This window comes from Elephas maximus, chromosome 1 (genome assembly GCF_024166365.1).
Source record: "Elephas maximus indicus isolate mEleMax1 chromosome 1, mEleMax1 primary haplotype, whole genome shotgun sequence".
Taxonomy (NCBI): Eukaryota; Metazoa; Chordata; class Mammalia; order Proboscidea; family Elephantidae; genus Elephas; species Elephas maximus.
This window is the reverse complement of record NC_064819.1, coordinates 143,115,660-143,143,400: the sequence shown is the minus strand read 5'-3', so window position 1 is coordinate 143,143,400 and position 27,741 is coordinate 143,115,660. Positions and strand designations below refer to the sequence as shown.

The window sequence follows — 27,741 nt, the reverse complement described above, 5'->3', positions numbered from 1 at the left end:
GATCCTAGGCTTCACTCATTGTTACACATTTTGAATTATCACTCTGAATGGCAGGGATGTGAAAGCAGAAATTTCTACTACAGGCCAATATAACACACTTGATGGTTTTCTACCTGAAGACTACTGGAAAGAAGGCCTTCTTTTCTCAGGGTTAGGTAGGTACCATGGTGGGTCAGGTGCAAGGCTCTGGGGAAAAAGTGCCCATCCCGTGGGGCAGCCGCTGCTGCTCCAGCCACCAGAGGGGAGAGTGGGCCCACCTGGGAATCCCACACCTTCCTGCTTCTCCAGAGAAGCTCAAAGTCCGTATTTTAAATAACAGCAACTGATTTAATTTTTTTTTCTTAATTCTATGCAGAACAAACAACACATCTAGAGCTAACGTGGCCTGCAGGCCACCATGCCGTGACCTCTGACCTTTCTCTGCCCTGTTCCACTTTTTTTTTAAAATTGTGGTGAGCAGATATATAACAAAAACATATACCAAAAAAAAATTGCCATTTCCACATTTTTCACACACACAATTCAGTGACATTGTGTTCATCATGCTGTACAACCATCATCCCTTATCTGTTTCTAAATTTTCCCATCGCTCTTATCAGCAGCTCAGGGTCCCTAAGCAATGACCCTCTCCCCTGCCCCCCCACCCCTGGTAATCACTAATAAGACTTTGGTCTCTATATATTTTTCTACTCTAGATATTTCATATAAGTGGAATCACAAAATATTTGTCCTTTTGTGACTGATGTATTTCATTGACCGTATTTTCAAGGTTCATCTATCTTGCAACATGTACCAGGTCTTAATTTCTCTTTATGGCTAAGTAATATGTTCCATTGTAGGTATATGCCACATTTTGTTTATCTACTCATCTGTTGATGAACACTTGGGTTGTTTCCACCCTTTGGCTGTTGTGAATAGTGCTACAATGACCACTGGTGTACACATCTCTGTTTTTGTTCCTGCCTTCAATTCTTTGGGTGCCCTGACCACTTCTGAAAGCAGCCCATTCAGGGTCTACACTGAACCTGTGCCTACTGGGTCCGTGAACCTCCTTTTCCTACCTGTCTCTCTCCTCACTCATCACCATGTAAGAGCAATTAAAGGTACTAATTATGTCTTTATGTGTTCTCTGGTAGGGGTTCTAGTCCTACCTTTTATGTGTGTGCACTGCAGAGGGAGTAAGAAAGAAGAGTCAAGGAGGCTTTCTGTCTTTGAATGCATTCCACCCTGTGAATGCTCTGTCAAGGCCTTAGACTGTAGATTATTAGTATTGTATAATTAGAATTTCCTATTTTTAAACCAATAATCTTCCTGAAGACACATTATTATGTCTGAAGTAAGCTCATTTATGACTGTCTAAAAGTAATCAGGTTTACAACCTTCAAACAGGCAGTGTAATACTAAACTTACGCAAGGCGCACCTGTACACACACAAATCCAGCTCCCAGCTTCATTTTTTAAGCATTGGCCTTTGTCCTAGGGGCCCTATGCCTGCCCAAAGTATCTCCATAAAAAAAAAAAAAAAAGATTTCCCAAAAGGATAATTCCCAAAGAAGTCAACTCTGTTGACCATTAAATCATTCTGAAGGAGCATGAGTACCTAAAGAATATTCTATCCATCACATGACAGTAAGCTAAATAAAAGAATATATAATGTCCCCTTTATATTTTACATTTAAAGAAGATTGTTGAGGCTTAGTTTTCAAACTGTAAACAGAATGCAAAACTTAAAACGTTAATCGATCCACCAATGTGAAAGATAAATGATCAGATTTGGGGGGAAATGCTGAATTCTTCTTAGAGATATTCTTGTTTTTCTCAAGTGAAGATAAGATAGGAGTTGCTATGAACTCCGCAGGCCCTGAATGGTTCCTGAGAGATAGCCACACAGACCCTACACTATAGTCACTCTGGTTCCATGTGCTCCTGCCCAAGTCCTGCTGAATCAGGCACCTGAAAGGGCTGAATGGGTGGGGAACGTGCCAGGGCCCTTATTGTCTTTGGAATGGTCTACTGAAATCAAGTAAACTTCACTGGCATCAAAACTAATTTTAGATTTGCGACCACATGCCACATGAGAATGCATATTTTATAGATTATAGGTTTCCTGAGGAATTTTGAGAGAATAAATTCTTTAAAAGAATAAAAATATCAGCCTGCAGAGTCGCCAAGGAATCTACACCTTTCGGGAAAATAAGAACAAAGATGGCAAGAACAACATAATTTTTAAGGTTTTTACACAACTTTGTCCACTGGATATAATGCATCCGTTAGACCATCCCTAACCCAGTTTTTTGAAGATAATTGTGGACTGTTTAATATCTTTCGATGAAAAGTGTTATAAAAATACCACAATTTACATATAACAAGTACTCGAATGTTCCATCTTTATGAAAAGAGTTTTAAGAACCTTTAAATACTACATGTGTGGGTTTTGCCTCTGCTTAAACCATATGCATGGAAACCACCCACAACCATCTGTGGACTTGCTGATGTAAAAACAAAGCAAGATTTCACATCGCCTATGTACTGCAGGTGCTGCTGTGTAATTTATATTATCAACGGTCCCTGCCTTCCTCCCACAGGTATTCCAGAGGTGGTACAAATCCTTAGTAGCCTCAGAAGAACCTATTACTCACGGACATCAAAGTTCCTAGCAGTGTACTTTCATTTCAATTCAGTGTTAAAAACAGATCCTTTAGAATTTAGTCTTGATTTGAAATACAGTCAAAACCTCGATTACTATGTATTTAAAGACTACAAGAAAACACATCAAAAATGTTAACATGGTTATCTCTCAGTACTGGGATAGGGTGATTTTTATTTTATACTTTCTGTATTTCCCCAATTTTTCTAAATGAGACTAAGTTACTTTCATAATCAGAAAAAAATTAGCATTTTAGAAGGGAATAATAATCATATTAGCTTATTTAATAAAGAAACATGTTTTCTTATTTTGAAAGTGATCCCATATGCTCCACAAAGTTCTGATAATTGACATCATTTCTAGAACTGAACATTAGAAAGGTATGGGTCTTCTATGTTTTCTACAAAAAAAACATGTGACATAATTATTTGGCTTCAAAAACGTGTTGATTAGCTTATGAATTGCAGCATTTTTTTTTCAAAGTTATTGCAGACCATCTCCCCTTCAATGTAAATAAGTTAAACATGCAAAAGACTCTAAAAATATGGCTTTGATTCTGCTACTTAAAAAAAATGTAAAGTAATGTAAACTTAGGATTTTAAACAGAAAGTACCTACTGCTTTTTGCTACCTTAAATTCTTCTTCAAAGAGTGGGGTATAAATCATAAATAAACTAATATTCAAATATGCAGCAACAATTAAAAAATGGCAAGAGTGAAGGAAAAAACAGGCTTCTTTGTGTGTTTTAACACTATTGGCATTTGCCACTGAGTTGATTCCGACTCACAGGGACCTTTTGTGACAGAGAAGAACTGCCCCATAGGGTTTTCTTGGCTGTAATCTTCATGAAAGCAGATCGCCAGGTCTCTCCCCCATGGAGCCACCAGGCGGGTTTGACCTGTCAACATTTCAGTTAGCAGCCAAGCACTTAACTATTGCACCATCAGGACTCACATTAGACAGTCTCTAATTATACATTTCAGAAAGTTAAAGCTAAAAATTTAGGAGACTATAAATGCATCGCATTGACATGTTCAACCCTAAGAACAATTCAAGAAAGATGAATCCTAAAATGAGAATAAGAAAACATTTACTTACCGTAGATGCCAACCGAGGTTTCAGGCCTAAGAACGAGAAGACTGTGTTGCTTTCCTTTGATTCAAAAAAAGTGTCATAATCCTAAAAAATGGGGAGGAGAAAATAAAATCAATAAACAAAAGCAAACAATTATCTTTAGAGTTTTCAACAAATTCTTGCTGGAAATTAAAAAAATTTACCATTGCTCTGCCCAGACTAGGGAAGAGCTACATACATCTTGGGTTTACTCTACTTGAGCTTAAAAATTGTTTTGAGTATGATGATGAATGTAACATGTTTTTAATGCAAGGTTTGTGACAGGATTAAAATGTAAAACACTGGACAACAGAAATGAAATAGAAACACATTCCTTTCCCTTTGTGTGCCAAACTAACATTTATCTATGTGGAATCACCTATTATTTTACTCTAGGATTTCAATATGGAAGGCTGCCTCCCAAGTCCACTCTTGATGTTGTTATCTAGGGCTTTAAAAAAAAAAAAAAAAAATTACTAGATAAACAGAAAGCCGTAAGGTCTCCACGTGTCAATGTATCTCTTCTGCTTTTGAAGTTTTCTACATTCTTTTAGACTATGTCTTCAGAGAGAATAAAAAACAGCAAATAAAACTAGAGGAAACTATAGTCCCTATAATATTTATCTTTTTAAAAAATTTTTTTTATTGTACTTTAAGTGAAAGTTTACAAGTCAGTCTCTCACACAAAAATTTATATATACCTTGCTATGCTCCCGGTTGCTCTCCCCCTAATGAGGCAGCTCACTCCTTTTCTCCACCCTGTATTTCCATGTCCATTCAGCCAGCTTCTGACCCCCTCTGCCTTCTCATCTCTCCTCCAGACAGGAGCTGCCCACATGGTTTCACTTGTCTACTTGATCCAAGAAGCTCACTCCTCACCAGTTATCATTTTCTATCTTATCCAGTCCAATTCCTGTCTGAAGTGTTAGCTTTGGGAATGGTTCCAGTCTTGGGCTAACAGAAGGTCTGGGGAACATGACTTCCAGGGTTCTTCTACTCTCAGTCATACCATTAAGTCTGGTCTTTTTACAAGAATTTGAGGTCTGCATCCCACTGCTCTCCTGCTCCCTCAGGGGTTCTCTGTTGTGTACCCTGTCAGGGCAGTGATCGGTTGTAGCAGGGCACCATCTAGTTCTTTTGGTCTCAGGCTGATGTAGTCTCTGATTTATGCAACCCTTTCTGTCTCCTGGGCTCATAATTACCTTGTGTCTTTGGCGTTCATTCTCCTTTGCTCCAGGTGGGTTGAGACCAATTGATGCACCTTAGACGGATACTTGCCAGTGTTTAAGACCCCAGATACCACTCTCCAAAGTAGGATGCAGAATTTTTTTTAATAGATTTTATTATATAACATTTACCTTTGGGTCAAACAGGGAATTTTTTTTTTTTTCCTCCCTCTTCCTACTTTCATAAAATAAGCAATGAATGAATTCTGGTTCATCAAATGTTTCTTCTTTTAAAGTTTGCATGTATAATATTGCACAGTTTCTAAGCTGACAGAGAGCAGCCTTAAAATTTCTTGGAAGTCCTTTGGACAACTTCATTCTAAAGCTGAATATCGTAAACAGACAACAATCACAGGCACTTATTAGGCACTTGCTCTGTGCCAGGTGCTTCATAAACATTACATCATTTAATTTCCGCCACAGCTGACCAGGTTTGCAGGTGAGCTCACAGCAAAGAAATACGCTGCCCAAGTTTCACAGTCAATAAGTGGGAAAGTCAAGATTTGGGCTCAAGTCTCACTGACTTCAAAATTCATGCTTTTTTGAACTCTACGATACTGCCCAAGAGGAAACAAGGTATTGGACACCCAGATTTGAAGAAAGTCCTTTATATCGAAAGTTAAAATACCATATTACTGAGCTATACTCAACTGGGGACAGTACAGAATATTTCTTAAAGTTGAAATAAAATTGTAAATTTTTACAATTGCATTTAAACTTAAATTTCCCGAAATTTGCTTGTAACATTGTTCGTATATGCAGGGCACTTAGAAACTATAATAGATGTATAAATTTTAAAAGCTCACAATACTTAAGGATATAATTTTTTCAATATAAATCTTCTCAGCCTCTGCATAAATTGTAATGCTTCATTATTTGAGTCATTAAAATAACTGAAGCATATGAATATGATAAAAGTATATAGCATATATTTTATACACAATGAAAGTACCAAATTAGTGACATTTCCCTACATTGCTACGCCTATTTTTATAATTTCTGATACAGCTAATTACCTCATCCTTTGTGTCACAGGTGTGTGTAGTATTGTTACTACTGTAGCACCTACTGCAACAATTTGTGTTTCTGACCTACCAACATGTGCTCCATAAGAGCAGGGTCCATTTCTAGCTGTCAATACCAGCACGTAGCACAGAGTTAGATGCATAGTTGGCACGTAAATATAAATAGTGCACAAATAACTGAATGAGTGAATGACTCTTCTGTAGTGCAAAGATGGTATTTGTATTAATTCATTTTATAACTTTATGGTTGTATAAACAGAATCTGTACAAAATGGTGTGTTCCTCTCTGTTCATTTTTGATGGTGTTTTAATGAAAACATTGGCAGAAGCTTCTGCTTCCTTGTTGCTGAGATGCAAAAGCGCCCTTGGGGTGGTACTCCAGCATCTCTGATCGAGGTTCTATCACGTGCCTCGGTCAAGAGGCCATGATGACAAGAAGATGGCAGACCTGAGAAAAAAATTTCTGTGGAAAAATCAGAAAATAAACCTTGCCTGTGTTATCAACTCCTCCTTATCCATGGCCACTCACTCCTTTATAGAAACAGCACTCTTCAGGTCTGCCACTGTCCCGGTATTTCTCTAGTTCCGTAGTAAAAGGAGTTACCATGGGCAATCACTGATACAAAGGGCACATGTAACAACCAATCCACATTCAGTCTGTTTGACTCTACCTCTCTATATATATTTCAAATGACCAGAAACACTTCTTTTATCTCCTTCCCTTGTGTAATTAACATTTTATTCCCATTACTGCTTTTAGGATCCATCTATCCATCCACCCATCCAACCATTCATTGATCTATTTGTATGCCAGAATCATTGAGCCCTAAGAATCCATTGCTGAACCAAGCCAAAAGCATCACAAGTTGAATTCTGTATAGGAGTCAACACCTGCCATGTGAAGATTTGCTTCTTGCAAAGCATGCCCCATTTGATTAAAAATGTTTGAATTATTTGATTTGGTGTAGAGATTCTCTTGTCCAAAAGTTTTAGAACATTGAGTCTCATGTGGTTTTGAATGCCACTGTGATTTTAAGTCACAGTCACCTCAGCCTGAGGCTTTGCACTGGCTGCTCCTTCTACAGATCTTCACATGGTTCCCTCCTTCTGTCACTCAGGATAAGCCCTAATGCCAGTCACCCCTGCAGAGAGGCCTTCCGTGACCATGCCAAGAAGGAACAATGCATTTGAAGAGGGAGGCTCAGTAAAGATCTCTATGAAAAATGGCATTTAAGTTAATATCTGAAGGATGAGTAGAGTGACCCAAGTCAAGGGTTTAGACAAGGTCATTCAGGGCGGGGCTCAGCCCTGGTGGAGACCAAAGCTGGCAGGTTTACCAAGGATTGGCATATGTCAGCCAAGAAAAAGATTTTGAATTTTATCTTAAGTACAAAAGAAAATCATGTAAGGATTTTGAGCAAGGGAACACCATGGTCTAGTTTCCTTTAAGAAAATACTTAAGTCAACTGTGTGGAGAATGGTTTGGGGAGGTGGAGGGCAAGGAGGGAAGCAGAGAGAAAGTGGACAGATTGAAATATATTCTGAAGGTACAATTAATCATACTTGGTTATGGATTTGGTGTGGGAAGCTAGGAAGAAAGAATTAAAATAGCCCTGAGCTTACTGACTTTATGGAAAAGACCAGAGAAGAAGCAAGTTTGAGGGGAAGATTGGAGTTGAGTTTGGACAAGTCTGAGAAATTGTATGAGACATCTGACTGGAGAAGATATCAACTGGACAGTTGGAGGCTTCTAATTAGGCATGTGATCTAGGATAGTAGAGTCTCATATCATTTTATATCAAGTATAAGAAAAGGAGGAAGACTCATTAACAACCTACAATATGCAGATGACACAACCTTGCTTGCTGAAAGTGAAGAGGACTTGAAGATCAAAGATTACAGCCTGGAGTATGGATTACACCTCAACATAAAGAAAACAAAAGTCCTCACAACTGGACCAAAAAGCAACATCATGGTAAGTGGAGAAAAGATTGAAGTTGTCAAGAATTTCATCTTACTTGGATCCACCATCAATACTCACGGAAGCAGCAGTCAAGAAATCAAAAGATACATTGCACTGGGCAAATCTATTACAAAAGACCTCTTTCAGGTGTTGAAAAGCAAAGATGTCAGCTTGAAAACTAGGTGTGCCTGATCCAAGCCATGGTATTTTCAGTTGTCTCATAAGCTTGCAAAAGGTGGGCAATGAATAAGAAAGACAGGAGAAGAATTGATGCCTTTGAATTATGGTGTTGGCAAAGAATATTGAATATGCTACGGACTGCCAGAAGAACAAACAAATCTGTCTTGGAAGTACAGCCAGAATGCTCCTTAGAAGCAAGGATGGCGAGACTATGTCTCACATACTTTGGACATGTTATCAGGAGGGATCAGTCCCTAAAGAAGGACATCATACTTAGTAGAGGGTCGGCAAAAAAGAGGAAGACCCTTAACAAGATGGACTGACACAGTGTCTACAACAATGGGCTCAAACATGACAGTTGTGAGGATGGCACAGGACCAGGCAGTGTTGCGTTCTGTTGTACATAGGGTTGCTATGAGTCAGAACTGATTTGACAACACCTAACAACAACGACAAGAAAAAGGGACCCCTGGTGACGCAGTGGTTAAGTGCTACAGCTGCCAAACAAAGGGTTGTTAGTTCAAACCCACTAGCCATTCCTTGGAAACCCCAAGAGGCAATTCTGCTCTGTCCTACAGGGTCACTAGGAGTTGGAGTCGACTCAACAGCAACAGACAGAAAAGAAAAACTATGATCCTAACTATGTCACAAATCATACAGGTCTAAGTTTGATGTTAGGAGCCCTGGTAGCACAACAGTTAAGTGCTTGGCTGCTAACCGAAAGGTCAGCGGAAAAAAACAAAACCAAACCCACTGCTGTCAAGTTGATTCCGTCTCATAGCAAGCCTATAGGACAGAGTAGAACTGCCCCAGAGGGTTTCCATGACTCCAGTCTTCACAGAAGAAGACTGCGACATCTTTCTCCTGCGGAGTGGCTGGTGGGTTTAAACTGCCGACCTTTCGGTTAGCAGCTGAGCACTTAATCACTGTGTCACCAGAGCTTGTTTGATGTACAGTATAGGCAAAATCCCTTGAACTGAAAATACCGTTACAAGCATTTTTTTGTTACAAAGCTATTTCCAAATACTTGAGTTACATCTCAGTGATCTGGGTTCAAGAATAATCCTGTTCAATACATACTTTCTCTACCTGGTGATTTGCTGTTTGTATTGAATGTGGTAACAGAAGAGAGCTAAACTCCAGCTACATTTATTCCATCTTTTTATATATGAAAATTAGTGTGCTTGTTCCTCTCTGTAACATATTCTGTCTCCATTCAGAATTTAGTATTCACTAAATACTTTTTTGAAATCTTATTCACAGCCACGGTTCAAAATAAATTCGTATCTCTAGTTCTCACCTCTCCTCTGAGCTCTGGTTCCATAGAAGCATCTGCTGATAGACTCTTAAATATAACTTTAAACCATAATTCATGATCTTCCACCCCACCAGCTCGATCTCTCAGAGAATGGCACCACCATCTAACCGACTATATAGGCCAGAAACCAAGGCATCACAGGTCTCCTCTCTTTCCTCAACTGCTAATATCTTAAAAAACAATTGCTATCAACTTCCAACTCATGGCAACCCCACACGTGCCAGAGTAGAACTGTGCTCCACAGGGTTTCCAATAGCTGATTTCTCCAAAGTAGATCACCAGGCCTTTCTTCTGAGGTACCTCTGGGTGGACTGGAACCTCCAACCTTCCGGCTAGCTGCCAAGCACATTAAGCATTTATGCTACCAGAGACCTAACTATCTTACATATCCTTTTAACCTCTCCATTTTTCTACATCTGTCTCCATCACCCTAATACAGGCTACACCTCCACAGGGGTACTCCAACTTCTCAGCCCTGGTCAAATCGCATGTATTTCCAAATCATTATCCTAAGAAAGGACAGAGAGATCTTATTAAAAGGCAAATTTGATCACATCGCCCTCTGCTTAAATCCCTTTAAGACTTTTCATTACTCTTATAATACAGATTAAAACCCTTATTGTAGTATCAAAGGCCTTAGATGATGTGGCCCTGACTAACTCATCAGGATCGAGGAGAAGTGGGATCTTATACCTCTACCTGTACCACACATTGTCTCATCCAGATTCATTTCCGGGAAACCGAGTGGTGTACATGCTCGGTCAACTGTGAATGTGATGTCCACCAGTCTGCTACATGAATTATATGACCTGGATCAACTTATTTAACCTCCTCAGACTCAGTTTCTTCCCCTCTGTATCAGATATCACCAAAGTCCCATGAAGCTCCAGAGTACTATGAAATAATGGACATCCAGTGGAGGTGCTCTGAAACTGACTGTTAGCTATGCTCAGGTGTGAAGGCCAGCCTAGGTATTCCTGTTATTAGAGATACCTGTGTGAAAAGTTTATCCCTCTCCTGTTTAACTGAACAGGAAAGGGAAGAGATAACATGAGAGGAAAAAACTGAGACTAGTGACTTAGTCATTAAAATGCTGGTCCTGTTCTTGAGTTTTGAAAGGCCTTTATGTATCTCAACTTGATTAATAATCTCTGATGTCAGTCTGACATGCAGGAATGAAAAAACTAATAATGTAAGAAATAAAAAATGGGAAACATGGGCTCATTCAATAAGTCTGAATTTTACTTTCAAAAGACTGAAGTGGTAAAGTGAAAATAACATACATATGAAAGCGCAAAAGGCAAGTTACAATGAAGCTTAGCTTTTGTATTTCAGGTTTCAATGTTTATATTAAAAATCTCAATCTTAAAATAATAACAATTCCTCTGTAAAAACAGTGTGGGGGACGTGTCTGACCTCCTCTGACTTCATAAGGGGGAAGGAGAATCAAGACCAACAGCCGAAGGCTGATTCCTATAAGGCAGAAGTCAGACATGCCTCCTCTCTCCACTGTCTTTACCAAATCTGACACCAACCGTCCTTCCCACCCTCTACTACCTCTGCTGGGCTGGATAATTCATTGCAATGTCCACACAGAACTCACAGATAATTCTCACAATTATACGGCTTATTAGAAAAATTACAGGTTAAAATTCAGGCTCAGCAACACTCAGGATACAGTTCTTCCAACACGACAGCCTCTTTTCAGCTGTGCTCGCAGGTACGCCTCTCTCTGGCCCTAGGCCTATGCCCTGCTCGGGCAAGTCTTAAAAACTTCTTTAGCCCCTGCCAATAAGTCCCCAGAGGCACTCCGCTTTCTCACTCTGTGGGCCAGGAAGCCCACTGTGTGGTCTCCTGCCAGACTCTCCTGCCACTGCTTCTCACTGTCCTCAGGGTTACAGTTTGCTCTCTCTGGATCTCTGGTTCCAGGGGCTTCTCAGCACAGAGATCCAGGTCCAAAGGACACATTCTCCACTTCTGGCTATTCTTCCTTGGTGGTGGTGGGAGCCTCTCTTTACCACCTTTGGGGTGGCTCATTTCAAGCCCGGCAGGGTAGCAAAGCTGACCTATCCCTTTGGTGGGCCACAATTACCCTATCACACTGTCCCGCCCTATCACTTTGGAGGAAGTTACAAAACCCTGGCAAGAAAGGCCACATAAAAGTGATCCATCGCACTGCATCTTCAAATCACAAAATTGAAAATAAGATGAACTCTCATGAGCAAGTTTCATATATGTGTGTGTATATATATGTATAATATATAGAGAAAATATGTAACACTATCAGTAATGCACTTATCCACATTGAACAAAACTATTCTCATAAGTTTAAGTCACCAACAAAGATATTTTGAAATTTCAGATACTTAGTAATCTCAGAATGGCAACATTTCTTACTTATAAAAACTGCTCTTACTCTATAAGTCTTTAACTCAGTGTCACATCACCACTGGTATGGGGGCTTCTTACCTGCATGTTTGAAATGGATCCACTCGTCAGTTTAGAAATTTTTATTTAAGGTAACCAACTCCTTCCAAAGTTACAAATAGAAAAATTTAGTAATTAACTCTAAAAGCAGAGCGATTTAAAGAATATCATTCTTAAAAGTCAATGTTAGAACAATACCTAGCACATAACCCACTGCCGTGGAGTCGATTCGGACTCATAGTGACCCTACAGGACAGAGTAGAACTGCCCCGTAGAGTTTCCAAGGAGCACCTGGCGGGTTCGAACTGCCAACCTTTTGGTTAGCAGCGGTAGCACTTAACCGCTACACCACCAGGGTTTCCACCTGGTACATACAAAGATACAAATATTTGTGAAGTAGATGAATGAGATGTGCTTGCTAATTAATGACTAACATGCCAATGTTTGGAAACCCTGGTGGCATAATGGTTAAGTGCTACGACTGCTAACCAAAAGGCTGGCAGTTCGAATCCACCAGGTGCTCTTTGGAAACCCTGTGAGGCAGTTCTATTCTGTCCTATACGGTCGCTATGAGTCAGAATCGACTCAATGGCAACAGGTTTAGTTTTTTGTTTTTGTTTTTTTTAATGCCAATGTTTTAGGTAATAGTATGCTCCCAGAAAACCCAGTGCCGTCTAGTAACATAAATTTGAGTGAATCCTATTTTTACTTTATTACCTACTGGTTTTAAAGAATTGTGTTTAAAAAAAAAAGCTTTGGTCCAATCAAAAGCTTTGATTGGCCTGATGAATCCTAAAGAATGCAAGAGAAGAAGTTATTTCCTTTGTAATGTTTAGGCAATGAGTAGGTGATTGGTAACTTAAAATCTATGACTTCTTAATCGTTAATAGCTCCTTTCAGAGACAATAAATTGTATGATGTGAAACAATTTAAAAGCAATGTAGTGTTAGGAGTTTTAAAATTGTTAATGTAAGTTCTTATAGCTTTAGACATTCTCCAATTAAAAAATATATTCTGCTTTCTTATCAAATTTGTTTCACTTGTCAGGTTTATATTTTTTTAAATACATCGGGTTCCTACCAAAAGGATAAAAGCATTGCATATTAAAAACTCACTATAAAGTTTCTAAATAAGTTTGCTGAATTCCTTCTAGTCAAAGGCACTCTGAAGTGTTTGTAAATACAGGTCTGCAAATTACACATTTCAGGACAATCAACTGTCTGTAACTATAGAATATAATGTGAATAGTTAATATCTCCTTTGGAAAAGGGGAAAAAAAAACCTGAACCAGTTGCCACTGAATTGATCCTGACTCATGGCGACCTCACGTGTGCAGAACAGAACGGCTCCATAGGGTTTTCAAGGCTATACCTTTTCAGAAGCAAATCACAAGCCTGTCTTCTAAGGTGCCTCTGGGTGGATTTAAACCTCCAACCTTTCTGTTAGTAGTTAAGCACTTAACTGTATATGCCACCCAGGGACTCTTGGAGAAGGGTACAAATATACAAATCATATTCAAGAAAAAATACCCAGTTTCAGAAGCTGGGATATTTTCACTACATTTAAGACCAAGGGCGAAAAATATACTGTTTCTAGTGCCAACTTTAGAAAAGAAAAATTTTACGAGCTGTACAGATATTAATATAACCCAGCACTTACTCACCAAGGTAATACTCATCTGAATACTGTAATATTAAGGTCAAAGCAAGCTAAAGAGCTGTTTAAAAAATAAATTAAAACAAGGGGAAAAAAAGCTTCTATCACCTATACTCCTGTTTGTATTCCAGTGCAAACCAATGTTAGAGACATTCATAAGCTTATCCTAAGATCTATAACAGGTACAGTTAACAATAGTCTCATTCTTCCACAAAACTCACTTAAGGACATTATTCCTGCACTCCGATTAGACTATTATGGACTAGACGAGCATTTGAGACAAAGACCTTAAAAGCTCTTTGCCCTTTTACTATTCCCTAAGAACAGTGAGGAAAACCCACAGTAGTCACTCTGAAAAGCTGCACTGCTTCCCACGGCTAAGTTGATGACAATTAAGTGACAGACCATATTATTCCCACAAGGCAAAGGCATAACCAAACAGAAGGCTGCGGGGAACAAAAACAACACGTGGCTTACCAGGAAAGGTGGCAGCAATCAGTTCTAAATGGGCCAAGGTAAACTGGGTTTACCTAAGAGATGAAAACCTAAAAAAAAATTTTTTTTGAAGCCTGTAAGAGTTGCTGCTGCTGCTTAAAATGGGCAGAAGTTCTTTCTTAGTTTTCTTTCAAGCCTGAGGGTAGCCTCTGAACAGAATTTCTTGATTTAGTGGTTAAGGATCATTAATGCTATATTCTATTTTATGAAATCTTGATACTGAAGGAAAAAATAGTTGACAGTTCCAATCCTGGCAGGAAAGGTAAGATGTAGTTGTCAGCTTCGCTCAGCAATTTTTCTGCCAAATGGCAAAAATATGAGCAAGCTGAAAGCTGAGGATTTTAAATTCCTAACTCATGTTTAGGAGCCCTGGTGGAGCAGTGGTTTAAGTGTTTGGCTGCAAACCAAAACCGCAGTTCGAAACCACCAGCTGCTCCTTGGAAACCCTGTGGGAGACAGTTCTACTCTGTCCTATAGGGTCACTATGAGTCGGAATCGACTTGACAGCAACGGGTTTGTTTTTTTATTTTTTTGGAACTCATGTTTAGTATTTCTGACTATACTGGTTCGAGATGGCAGAGTAATCAAATCATCTACTTCCCCTCCCACCCAAGCATCAATTGATACTAGAGTGGAGAAATTTTTTGTGCTAAACACAGGAAATGGAACAAGCAATAAAAATTTTTAATACCTGGAATACATAAAACAAACAGGACTAGACCAATAGAGAAAAAAGCAGGGGAAAACCACAGCCCAAAGTAAGAGAAGAGCAACCTTCTCAAGGAATCCCCAAAGAAACTGCAAATCTGAGATAATAAGTACAGTGAACTGGAGCAGCTGTGATGGGGGAATCATCAAAGTGATAAAGAAGTATAATGTAATGGCTACACCAGTCAGTCCTTTCCCCAGTGTAGACAGAGCTTCCAAGAAATGCTCTCAAAAGAATGTTGACTGCCTACCTGCTGAAAACTCCCCAAGAAGCTCTAGGGGTCTGAGAGAAGACAAGAGCCTGTGATCACTCTGGGCCCCACAAAAGACACCCAAAAAAAACCAAACCCATTGCCGTCGATTCCAATTCATAGCAACCCTACAGGACAGAACAGAACTGCCCCACAGTTTCCATGGTTGTAATCTTTACAGAAGCAGAGTGCCACATCTTTCTCCTATGGAACAGCTGGTCGGTTAGAACTGCCAACCTTTCCATGAGCAGCCAAGCACCTAAGCACTGAGCCACCAGAGCTCCTTCACATCAGATACAGAAGGGGAAAAGATGGAAAGAAAACTGATCCTAGAGGGACACACATCGAAGTCTTTTGCTGTCTAAGGTTCTCCTTTCTTTAGCACCGAGGGGTTTGAGCCTGCTTCTCTGCTACCATTCACCCACTTACACAGTCTTATTTAGCCCACAGGGTTTCCAAGGAGCAGCTGGTGGATTCGAACTGCCAACCTTATTGTTAGCAGCCTAGCAGCCAGGGTTCCTTGTTTTGTTTTGTTATTCAAAGGGTAGAGCCCTGATGGTGCAGTGGTAAAGAGACAGCCTGGTAACCAAAAGGTCAGTAGCTCGAATCCACCAGGTGCTCCCTGGAAACCCTACGGGGAAGTTCTACTCTGTCTATAGGGTCCCTATAAGTCAGAATCGACTCGACAGCAATGGGTATATGTGTATACTCAAAGGGTAACACGCCAGCACAACTTTGGAGAAAACCTAACCCAGAGTCCAAAAAGAGGAAGAAAAAAACCAACAACAAAAGTGATTCTGGAAACAGTTTGCATTCCACTTTGGTGAGAGGTGTCCGGGGTCTTAAACACTAGCAAGCGACCATCTAAGATGCATAAATTGGTCTCAACCTACCTGGAGCAAATGAAGAACACCAAAGACACAAGGTAAATACAAGCCCAAGAGACAGAAAGGGCCACATAAACCAGAGACTACATCAGCCTGAGACTTGAAGAACTAGATGGTGCCTGGCTACCACCGATCACTGCCCTGACAGGGAACACAACAGGGAATCCCTGATGGAGCAGGAGAATAGTGGGATGCAGATCTCAAATTCTTGTAAAAAGACCAGGCTTAATGGTCTGACTGAGACCAGAGGGACCCTGACGGTCATGGTCCCTGGACCCTTTGATAGCCCAAGATTGGAACCATTTCCAAAACCAACTCTACAGACAGGGATTGGCCTGGACTATAAGACAGACAACTATGCTGATAAGTAGTGAACTTTGTGGCTCAAGTAGACACATGAGACTATGTGGGCGACTCCTGTCTGGAGGCGAGATGAGAAGAGGGCTCAGAAGCTGGTTGAATGGACATGGGGAATACAGGGTAGAGAGGAGTGTGATGCCTCATTACGGAGAGAGCAGCTGGGAGTGCACTGCAGGATAGGTATGGCTTTTTGTATGAGAGACTGACTTGATTGAAACTTTCACCTAAAGCACAATAAATACATTTAAAAAAAAAAAACTGATTCTGGGAAGCAAAGAAACAATTCAAAGAACTTAATAAACTTTAAAAACTGCTTTTAATTACTACTCTCCTTGGAGAGATTAAAGACACTGCATCCACAAAACAAGAACAAGCCTATCTTGAAAGGGGTGGCAAGAAACCAAACAACAAGAGATCCTGGAAATTAAATTTGACTGCGAAAATTTTAGTAAGTAGATTAAATAACAGAATGGAATAGGGCTTTAAACCAAGCTGGTGATCTAGAACATAAAAGTTGAGAATGCCTCCCAGAACCTAGAGCATCAAGACCAAGAAGTGGAAATTAAGACAAGTTAAGAGTAACGGAAGTCAGAACATGACAGCAAAAAGTTCATTAAAAAAAATCCTACAGAAAGATAAATGGAAAAGAGGGGAAAAATTCTAAGAAATAACAGAATAAAATTTCTCTAAACTGAAAAAAAAAAAAAAAAAAGTTTCTAGATTGAAATATCCCACGGATTTTTTTGGCAGAATAACTAAAAAAAAAAAACCTGATGAAATTCCAGAACTCCAAGAAAATTATAACACCTTCCAGAAAGAAAAAATAAAATAATCTACCTATAAGAATCAAGTAGACTTTAAGTTGTTAGATCAATACCACCAATACAGAAGAGTAATGTTTCCTAAGGGAACTAATTTTAAATGTAGTTTTATATCTAGCAAAATTATCCATTGAGAATGACGGCAAAATAATGACTTTTTTTTTTTTTAATGGAAGCATTCAGAACGTTTAGCGCATAGGCACACTATGTTAGTTTTTCCCTCCAGGATGTAGTCCAAGCAAATAAGCAAGAAATATAAGAAAGGGAAGATATGTCTCTTATATCTTTGCCAAATGAGTATGATGTGGAGTAAGTAAAAAAGGGTAATATGAATTAAGAGAATCCCTTGGATGTTGACACTTGTGTCATTCTCCTGTAAGCCACAGGGGTTTAGTATAATAGGATTATATGTCCTCCTCCAAGGGCTCACATTATTAACTAGTTCTTAGGGAATGGTATTTATGTAACAGTGTAAATGCTGATTTTATTGAGTTTAAAAATCTGAAAAGCTTTTTGTAAGTGAAGCATGGACAACTTATTACAGTGACAGAAGAGAATGTGGCTGTTATAAACTATCATGTGTGTGTTTATATCAAAATAGGGGAGAAATAAGAGAAGCTTTAAAAATGCCAATTTTTCTTCACCCTTTAAAGAAAAAAGTAAATAAATACAAATTTTAAAATCAAGAAATACAGATGTTAATATATGAAACACAGAATGGTAATAACTAGAAAAATACAAAACAGAACCTCTTGAAAGAGAGGCCATATATATAGAGCAGAAGGAAACTGACTTTTCGCTTTTGACCCTCCTACAAAACCAAACCACCCAGTGCCGTCAAATCAATGCTGACTCATAGCAACCCTACAGTAAGAGCAGAACTGCCCAACAGGGTTTCCAAGGAGCGCCTAATAGATTCGAACTGCTGACCTTTTGGTTAGCAGCCATAGCTCTTAAACACTACGCGACCAGGGTTTCTGACCCTCTTACAGGATTTAAATTTGTTTTTCTTTTTCCCATGAGAAGGTATCACTGTAATTAAAACAAATAAAACCAGTACATTTTTTAACTTGTAAGAGTAAAAAAAAAAAAAAAGTTCATGACCTGCCACCTTAGCCTGCAAACTAAGAATGGTTTTTACATTTTTAAAGTGTTATAAAACAAAACAAAAACACTGCAATGCTTAGTTTTATTATTGTGCTCCTTTTTTTAAAGTCTTGAATGGAAGCTTTTTTAATAGAAAAAAAATAATTTCTAACACTATTCCATTATTCTATCAAGAAAGTATCCCAAGAAGAAAGAAAATATCATACTGTAATAATGCACATGCATTTCAAGACAAGCACATGTCTTTCCTCTATTTTTATTTAATCCTGTGAGGAAAAACTTCTGTAATTATTCTGTCTTTTATACCAAGTTGAAGCTTAATGTAAGCAAATATTAGCATAAGGTCTGTTATTTCCTAACAATAGCGCTGAGAAATCTAAAACCGTTTCTCACTAGCTTTGTGTCAAACAGGCCTTACTGTCTTAATCTAAAAAACCACTGTTGTCAAGTCGATCCTGACTCATAGCGACCCTACAGGACAAAGGAAAACTGCCTCACAGGTCTCCAAGGAGCAGCTGGTAGATTGGAACTGTTGACTTTTTGGTTAGCAGCAGAGCTCTTAACCACCAGGGTTCTACTGTCTTAACAGATGTTTGCTATTTTCTCATTAACTTTAACTGCATAAGGCTGAGACAGAAAAATTTTAACAAAAAGAAAACTGGCAAATTTAGGTATTAAGTTATACTGCTAAGCATGGAATTGGGGTAGCCGCAAACTGTCTGGCTGAAGGTTTTCAATATTCACAGCACGAGCCATAATTTTTAGAAAAAGTCACACACACTTTGGTGATTCATCACTAAAGAATATACAGACAAACATCTCTGTAAAGGTGAAAGTGAGACATTAAACATTACAGACAAAAGAATAAAACCCAGGGTTATACAGAAGAGACACAACTGCAAAGAATATCTAATTAAACTGTTATGCTTTCAGGCACATAGCTTATCAGCAATCAGAGACAAACCGGAATCTACACCAACCCTTTCCTGTGGCTGTGCTTAGTTGCTACTGAGTCAATTCTGACTCAAGGTAACCCCATGTGTGCAGAACTGCTCCACAGGATCTTCAAGGCTGTGACCTTTCAGAAGCAGATTGCCAGGCCTGTCTTCTGAGGCACCTCTGGATGGGTTTGAATAACAAACCTTCCAGCTAGTAGTTGAGCGCTTAACCGTTCACGCCACCCAGCCACCTTTCCTACCACCCTATATGTCCCTTTCTGGTATCTGTGAGGATGCCATATAAGGCTATGTAATAAAACCTACGAAAGCCACATACCAGTCAGAGAAGGAAAAAGCAAATATTTTCCACTAAAGCAAGTGATAGAAAAGTAGTAAGACTACCATCTCAAGGGCAGAAAACGTGTGAGACCAGGAAAAACAATGAGTCCCATCAAGTTCCAGCTCTCACAGGTTTCACTGTATATGCCATTCACGGAAGACACCTGAAGAAGATTCTCCTTGATTAGATAAATGATCTTTTAGACAGAAGGCCTTGAAATATAGATTTTTAAATTCAGGTCAAAAGTTTCCAAAGAAAATTCTACCTGTGGGACAGATAGATGAGCTTCTAACGGGTAGTTTCCCAAATAGGTTTCACTGTATCTACGTTTAGAAGGCAGTTCAATAACCTTGCTTTTAACACATTCAGTTTTGACCTTTATTAATAAAACAGGAATGCAGCATGGTCAGGTCTAACAGGCTTTAAATGCTCAGAACTTTGACAAGGCACGACCTAATAGAATGGGCTAGCCATCTGCTCAGGTGAAAATATTTGTGTGTGTATTCACCCATTCACATAACCGAGGTTTGTGAAGCAAGTTCCATGTTCCAGTATTCTTCTGGGTACTGAAGATAGGAAGATGAAATAGGCCACAGAACTTGCTGAAGGTGAGCACGAGGCATTCAGAGACCAGATGAAGACAAAGACATGTAAAAACAAATAAATTCCAGTACATGAAGATAAAAATCATAATAGCAGTAAAAAATGCACAGGTGTATTGGAACTGGGGGAGGGTGATATGAGAGAGAGAGATAGCTGCCATTGAGTGGACTCCAACTCATGGTGACCTGCGTACAATAGAACAAAATGTTGACTGGTCCTGTGTCACCCTCACAATTGCCAGCATGTTCAATCCCATTGTTGTGGCTACTGTGCCAATCCATCTCACCAAGGGTGTCCCTCACCCTCGCTGGCCTTCTACTTCACCAAACATGATGTCCTCCTCTAGTGATTGATCCTTACTGATGACAGGTCCAAAGCAAGCAAGTCAGACAACATTCTGTTGTAATTCGTAAGGTTGCAATGGTTAACTTACGAAAGTAGATTACCAGGCCCTTCTTCCTGTCTGTCTTAGTCCAGAAGCTATGCTGAAACCAATCTACCATGGGTGACCCCGCTAGCATTTGAAATACTGGTACCATAGTTTCCAGCATCATAGCAAAATGCAAGCTACAACAGTATGATAAACTGACAGGTGGGTGATGGCCCAGTTTTTTTTTTTAATAACAAGGCATGTCTGAATTGAGTTTTGAGAGAAAAATAGGCCAGAATTATGTAAGAGGTCAAAATTCTGATAACCAGCTGGGTGTATGAGGTGAGGAAAATGGGTGTGGGGGTGATTTTCAAGGCTCTGCCTCAAGGCCCATGTAAAGTATCATGTGGACAAAGAGGAAAATTTGACACTTTAGTTTCCCTTTTTTTATTCTTGATTCTAAATGTACCACGAATGTTCTATTAACACATAATGACTATAGACTGTCGGGCTACAACTTATGTCAAAGTTTCTGTCCATCATTATGTTCTACTCTATTCTCCCAGAAGATATGCCTCATTTTCATGAAGGAGATATGGGAAACAGCTAATCCAGCGTTTCTCAAATGTTGCTACCAAAGAGCCCCCAGAGACAAAAGAAAATAGAAAAGGACTGTCTAGAACAGGGGAAAAAGTATAGGGCCCAAGTGCTAAGAATAGTTTTAAGATTTTTATAGGGTTGATTACAGCCAAGAAAACCCTACAGGGCAGTTCTATTCTGTCACATGAGGCTGCTGTAAGTCAAAAATCGACTGGAAGGCACCTAACAACGACAACAGCAAAGAGTGAAACAAAAAACAAAGAATATATGTGACAGAGAAGTACATAACCCACAAAACTTAAAATATTTACTAGGTGGCCTGACCCCCTGATCTACAGGATTGGAGAATATATTTTGAAGCAGCCCCTGCAAATATCAAGTTTCTTTGAAGCCTTCTATTTTATCTATGGAAAAGTTGCATCTCACCCCACAATACAGTGTTTTGCTATTAAAAATATTGTATTTCGTAGGTGTGATCATTTCACACAAATCTTCAAATGGATACTCTGGGAAGACAGGCGTCTTTATTCTATGACTTTGGGCATTCGCAGACACTGAAAAACCTGGTTTTACCAGAGACACATATAATCATCTTGTTTTAATTTTTACTAGTTTTCATCTCACTAACTTTTTCTTGACCTTGAACCCAAATTCCATGGCTGCCAGTAGTAGCCCTTTGTATCTCAATAACAGTATACCCCAAAACATTTTTGTTGACAGAGGGCCCTAAGGACAGGAAGAGGAGTGGGAATAGCCTGTAATGAGAATGCACTTCCTAAAATAGCATTCATTTTAGTCACTCTACAGAACAGCTTGCTTTGTTTCCAGTGACTGGAAACAAACTAAATAGACCACAGTAGGGAGAAGATTAAGTTAATTATGATAATTCACTCAAGGGAATAATATGCAACCTCTAAAAAATAAGTTTACAATGACATGGAAACTAATTTTGTTAAAAAATAAAGCAGGGCACCAAGTGCTATATATAGTAGATCAAAAACTGATTTAAAAAATTTAAAGCTACTTATAAGAAAAAGAAAGGGTATATACCAAATGTTGGCAACCTTATTTGAAAAGCAAAACCGAGTGTTCCCCCTTCTTTCCTATTCTCATTCTCAAATTTTCTCTACTTAGTGTATTTGTTTTAATATTGGAAAAAAGAAACATTAATAATAAAATACTGCTGACGATCAATTAATTCAGTATGAAAACCGTTAACCATCTCTTTCCAACTTCTTGTGAGGCCTTTGACTGAAGACTGTTTCTTATGTTTGTGTGTGAGCACTTACAAAAAAACACAACAAGAGCAATCAGTCCAGGTTCTTGACTACAAGAACATATGTACACCTACTCCTCACTTATCAACATGGTTAGGTTCCAAAGACCAGGTCATTATGGGAAAATCAGCATCCTGCCAGTCGGGACCATGCCCGGTCTTCAGTGGTGGGGTCCCCCCAGTTGCTTATTCCATGTCAGGAGCCACCGGTGCGGCTGGTGATGCATGTGGTGCGATAAGCCCCCTTCCCCACCACCTGGGTGGGAGGTTGAGGGTGGTGCTGGTTATAGTTGTGGGATGCCTGCTTCCTCTAGAATAGCAGGGGCCCACCATTACCTGGTTGTGCTCCAGGCCTCTGTGCAGACCCCTACCCCTTGCCTTTCTACCATCCTGCTCCCCAGCCCTGGAAGTGGCAGAGAGGCCTCTTTGGAAGAAGAGACTACTGAGCCCCCCACCCACCTCCTGCAACCCTAGCTCCCGCTGCCTCCTCACAGCCGCCCACCCTGCACTCTGGGCCCGGTCCAGTTCCTTCACCTGACTTGGGTGATACTGACGATGTGATGGCCCATGCAGCCTCGCTCCCTCTCACAAACCTCACTGCCTCCACTCATTCTGGCTCCTCATTAATAAGCACAATAGTCAGATTTTTTTTCTACTGTCATAAATGCAAAAGGTCGGATACAAAGTAAGCAATAAGTGAGAAGTAGGTGTATAATCTTTTGTTTTTGAATGAAACCTTATGTATCAGGGTGATTTGTAGAAGCTGATAATTAAGGGGGTAGTTTTTCCATGCTCAAAAAAAAAAAAAAAAGACTCCCAAACATTTAAAATTTATGATCTCAAACAATCTTTTCAAAAGTCTTACCAGGGATCCTTCGAAGAGAGAATAAAGTTGTAAAACCTTGAACATGAGGTCCTAAGCTTTCTAAAATCCAAATCAGAAAAGCCTAGGTGTTGGGGTGTTGACCTTTAGGACCTCATCAGCCCATTCTAAGAGGAGAGTCTTACTCATGATGGGTCACTCCACGGAATGAACAAGACGAGTCAGTCCAGGTTCTTGACTGAAAACAGGTGACAAGAGACACTAACAACTTAAGATAAAAGGAATTTGCTGGAGGGATACTGAGATACTCACAGAATCCACGATTACGCTGGAGAACCAGTTTTGAAAACAGACAGGAGCCTCAGTGCCTAAGTGGCCAAGAACAAACTCTAGCCCACCCCAGGATCAACCTCATCAGGACACCAGCCACTGCTTCCACTGACCCCAGCACATCTCTGGATACTCACTGCCACTAATAACCTCCAACTGACCCTGTTTCTGTATCACCCGCCCTCAATGCTCAAATTCTGGGGTGGGAACAACAGATTGGTCATGCCACAGAGCTTCCATGCAGCAGGGAATTCCTCCTGAAAGGCAGGATATTTAAATCCTAAATGAGTTGGAATCGACTCGACAGCATCGGGGGTTAGAGAGAAAGCAATTGTCCACATTGGTTATAAAGTAGTTTAGCAGCTGCTTACTCTTTGTCTCACAAGCCTAACTCATCCAGTTTAAAATAAAGTAGTAAATTTCCAGCCAGTTACCAGAAATAGGAGACTCTGCAGGACTTTCTGAATCTTGTCACTTGAAATGTCGTAGGTTCCCACAGGTTAACCAAGCTGATGAGACCACTCACAAACTATCACTGGGTAAAGCAAGGTACATGGGGCAAGTGGGATGAATGAGGTCTATGGTTAGTTGCTCTCTAATGCTTTTGTCAAAGTGAAATTTACTTGACTTTAATAAGAACAGACATGGCCTTCAAATCCCCTGCCAGAACAGGATATAATGACATAGTACATACACCAGCAGCTGCTGTCATCACCACCATGGGACTAACACTGCTCAAGCAGAGAAGATGCTACTTACTGGAAACAGTTTAATCAATAGGTAAGCCTCTAGCCAGCTCCCAGACAGTCTACCTGAAAAATTTCCATAGACTCTGCAGGGCAAAGATACATAGGGATTTAGAAAGTCATAAAGAGGGGAAAATAAGGTGTTAACTTCATTTTACATTACATTCTTGAACACAATCTTCTACTCAAAGGGCTCTAAAGGTTTCTGCTTTTATGGCAATAGAGCAAAGATGTCTCTACCCCCTCTCACTTGAAAAGTCAACAAAACTACAAAGGAGAATGAAAAAAAGAAACTCCACCCCTCATAAAACTAAGAGACATCTATGCTCTAAACCACACTTTTGCAGAAAATGGGTGGAGAAATGTTGAGGGACATTAGACAGCAAAGTGGTCAAACCTCAAATCTGCAGAGGGAGCATCAACAAAAAGCAAGCTGTAGGGCCCAGAAAAGGCCAGGAATTAGAGGCATCGGGCATTGCGAAGGTGAGGTGAGTGAGGAAAGGTAGAAATAGATTACTTGAAACTCCATTTAAAAAGGTAGACTCCCAGGGTACCTCCCTCCCCCTGTAAAAGGAGCTAAAAAATATATTATTAATAGACATGTATTCAGGGAAGCAACAAACTTATAAACACCAGTACTGAAGAGCTTGGGAGTGAAAACAGGAAGGCCAAGTGAAAATGTGCATATTAGAATGTGAGACCCTCCAGCTCCCTCACCCTACAGGTCCAGAACTCCAGTACCAGGCTGATATCTCCAAAGTTAGAGATTAAAAGACCATTCTCTGGAAAAATTAAACCATTATCAGAGAAAAGACCTACAATACTACCATCAGCATCTGCAACGAAGCTAACAGGTGACCCAGTCATCCCACAGTGAAGCTCACCAGGGACACACACAGTTTCTAGTCAGCTTTCTACGCCTCATGTCTTAAATGAATAAAAGACAAGGATCACTGGACATGTGAGGAAAGCCCTTCAGTCTTGAAAGAAAAGAGCAAAACAAACAAAGGGGAAAAAAAGAAAATCAGTAGATACAGAAGCAATATTGGTAACAGAGGAAAAATTCAAAGAAATAGCATTTAATATCTCCACTGAGCAAAGATTTTACATTTGTATCATAAAAACACAAATTATTACAATGAAGAAAATCAGAGACTAAGAAAGGGAGGAAAAGGTTACATAAAAAAACTCAAAGAATTATTAGGTAAAGCTAAAATCTCCCAGAAAGTAGAATAAAAAGTCAAAGAGGCAGACCAGGAGGGGTGGGGAGGAGATAAGAAATTTAGAGGATTAATGTAAAGTCCAATATTGAATTAATAGGCACTTCAGAGAACAAGGAAAAAGTTGGGAAGAAAACTTCCAAAGAAATAACATATTTAATAACTCAGTCATATAATTCTTAGCTCAAAAAAGGCCCACTGAACACTCAGCACAGTGAAATTTTAGGACACACATATGAAAAAGAGATCCTAAAATCTTACACAGAAGAAACTTATCACATACAAAAGGTCAAGGATAATGACATTAGACTTCTGAACAGCTGTTTTAGAAACTGAATAATGAAGCAATTCCATCAAAATTCTTTCTAACCTAGACTTCTATACCCAGCCAAACTATCACTCAACTATGAAGCCAAAATAAAGCATTTTCCACACCTGCAAAGTCTAAGGGACAGAAAACTGCTAGATTTTTGTTTTAAGCCTTCTAGCACTATTTTACTATTGTTGTTGTCTTGTGCCATGACGTCAGTATCAACTCATGATGACCATATGTGTTACAGAGTAGAGCTGCTCCATAGGGTTTTCTTGGCTGTAATCTTTATGGAAGCAGATCATCAGGCCTTTTCTTCTGTGGTGCCACCGGGTGGGTTCAAACTGCCAACCTTACAGTCACTAGCCAAGTACACACTGTTTGTACCACCCAGGGACCTTTATTTTACTACTATCTCCCCTTCATTTTGAACTGCAGTGTACAAACATTTTCAACTACTACCACATTTTGGTTTGCAGACACAAAAGTACTTTTTCTATCCTCTGTAATCACGCATGGGATACACCCTTGGTTACTACATACTTTCTCTAATGAAACATGACATTGTGATAGTAAAAAACTCCACAAAAATAATCTTTATTTTTGTATAATCCATGTATTTTAGCAGTGCTTTAGAAACACTCACAAACATCCTGTGAAGACAGATATTTTCATCCCTTGCTTAAAGATGAGAAAACTGAGGCTTAAAGAGATAAATGACTCCAAAGATGTCACAGCCAACACAAGGTAGTACTAGAACTCAAAGTGATGCCTAGTACCACATTCAGGGTTCTCTTCATGACGTGTAGGTAAGAAGTCAGCACAATCTATTCATGGCTTCATGTTTCAACATTTCATTTCCCTTTAAACACACACGGAAAGGGAACTGTTCCCCTTCATGCCACCAAAAGCACTCTGTTCTCCCTTTTGTCCACCCTAATGACAAAGGATGATAAGACATTGTCTCACATATGGGACATGTTATCAGGAGGGATCAGTCCCTGGAGAAGATCATCATGCTTTGTAAACTATAGGGTCAGCAAAAGAGAGGAAGACCCTCAATGAGATGAAATAATACAGTGGCTGCAACAATGGGCTCAAGCATAACAACAATTGTGAGGATGGCACAGGACCAGGCAGTGTTTCATTCTGTTGTATGTAGGGTCGGGACCAACCTGACAGCAACTAACAACAACAATGACAACCCAGGTATTAATTTCCTCTTGAGAATCTCAGCACCACAATCCCTTCCAGGCCATCCTTAAAGAACTATAGTACAGGTCCCCCAAATGAACACTAACTTATAGACTAGAGCTATGTCAAAGGCAAGTCTTAAAGTACACATTAGAAAGAAGCTCCTCGATTTTTTTTTAACATAAGGAGAGAAAAAGAAGATAGAAAAGTAACTTCATTTTCTTGTATGCTACACATACTAGGAAGGCAACTAATATAGTTTAGATGTTCATAATGATCTATCAGTCTCCTAAAAAAATGAAAGTGTGGTTTAGAATCATCTCTTAGAAGTTATTTATACTATTCATGGATAAAGATTCAATTGTAATTATACCCAAAGAAAACTACAGTACACTTCTGCAAGAAACCTAAAGAGACTTACATAAGTGGAAGAACACACCTTGCTTGTGGATAGGAAGACTTAACATTGTGAAAATGTCTGTTCTACCAAAAGCCATCTATACATTTAAAGCAATTCCAATCCAAATTCCAAGGACATTCTTTAATGAGATGGAGAAACAAATCACCAACTTCATATCAAAGGGAAAGAGGCCCCAGATAAATAAGGCATTAATGAAAAAGAAGAACAAAGTGGGAGGCCTTACTTTACCTGATTTTAGAACCTATTATACTGCCACAGTAGTCAAAACAGCCTGGTACTGGTACAACAGCAGATACATGGACCAATAGAACAGAACTGAGAATCCAGACATAAATCCATCCACATACGAGCAGTTGATATTTGACAGAGGCCCCAAAACAGCTAAA

At 39.5% G+C, this 27,741-nt stretch overlaps 1 protein-coding gene across 1 annotated transcript in view; it reads right to left on the bottom strand.

Annotated features, from left to right (window-relative positions):
• The window catches only part of SH3BGRL2 (SH3 domain binding glutamate rich protein like 2), a 66,778-nt gene that overhangs the window by 2,357 nt on the left and 36,680 nt on the right, over positions 1-27,741 (bottom strand). The window contains exon 3 of the mRNA XM_049896160.1: positions 3,746-3,826. Within this exon, the coding sequence (XP_049752117.1) occupies positions 3,746-3,826 (81 nt within the window). The remainder of the gene's footprint in view (positions 1-3,745; positions 3,827-27,741) is intronic.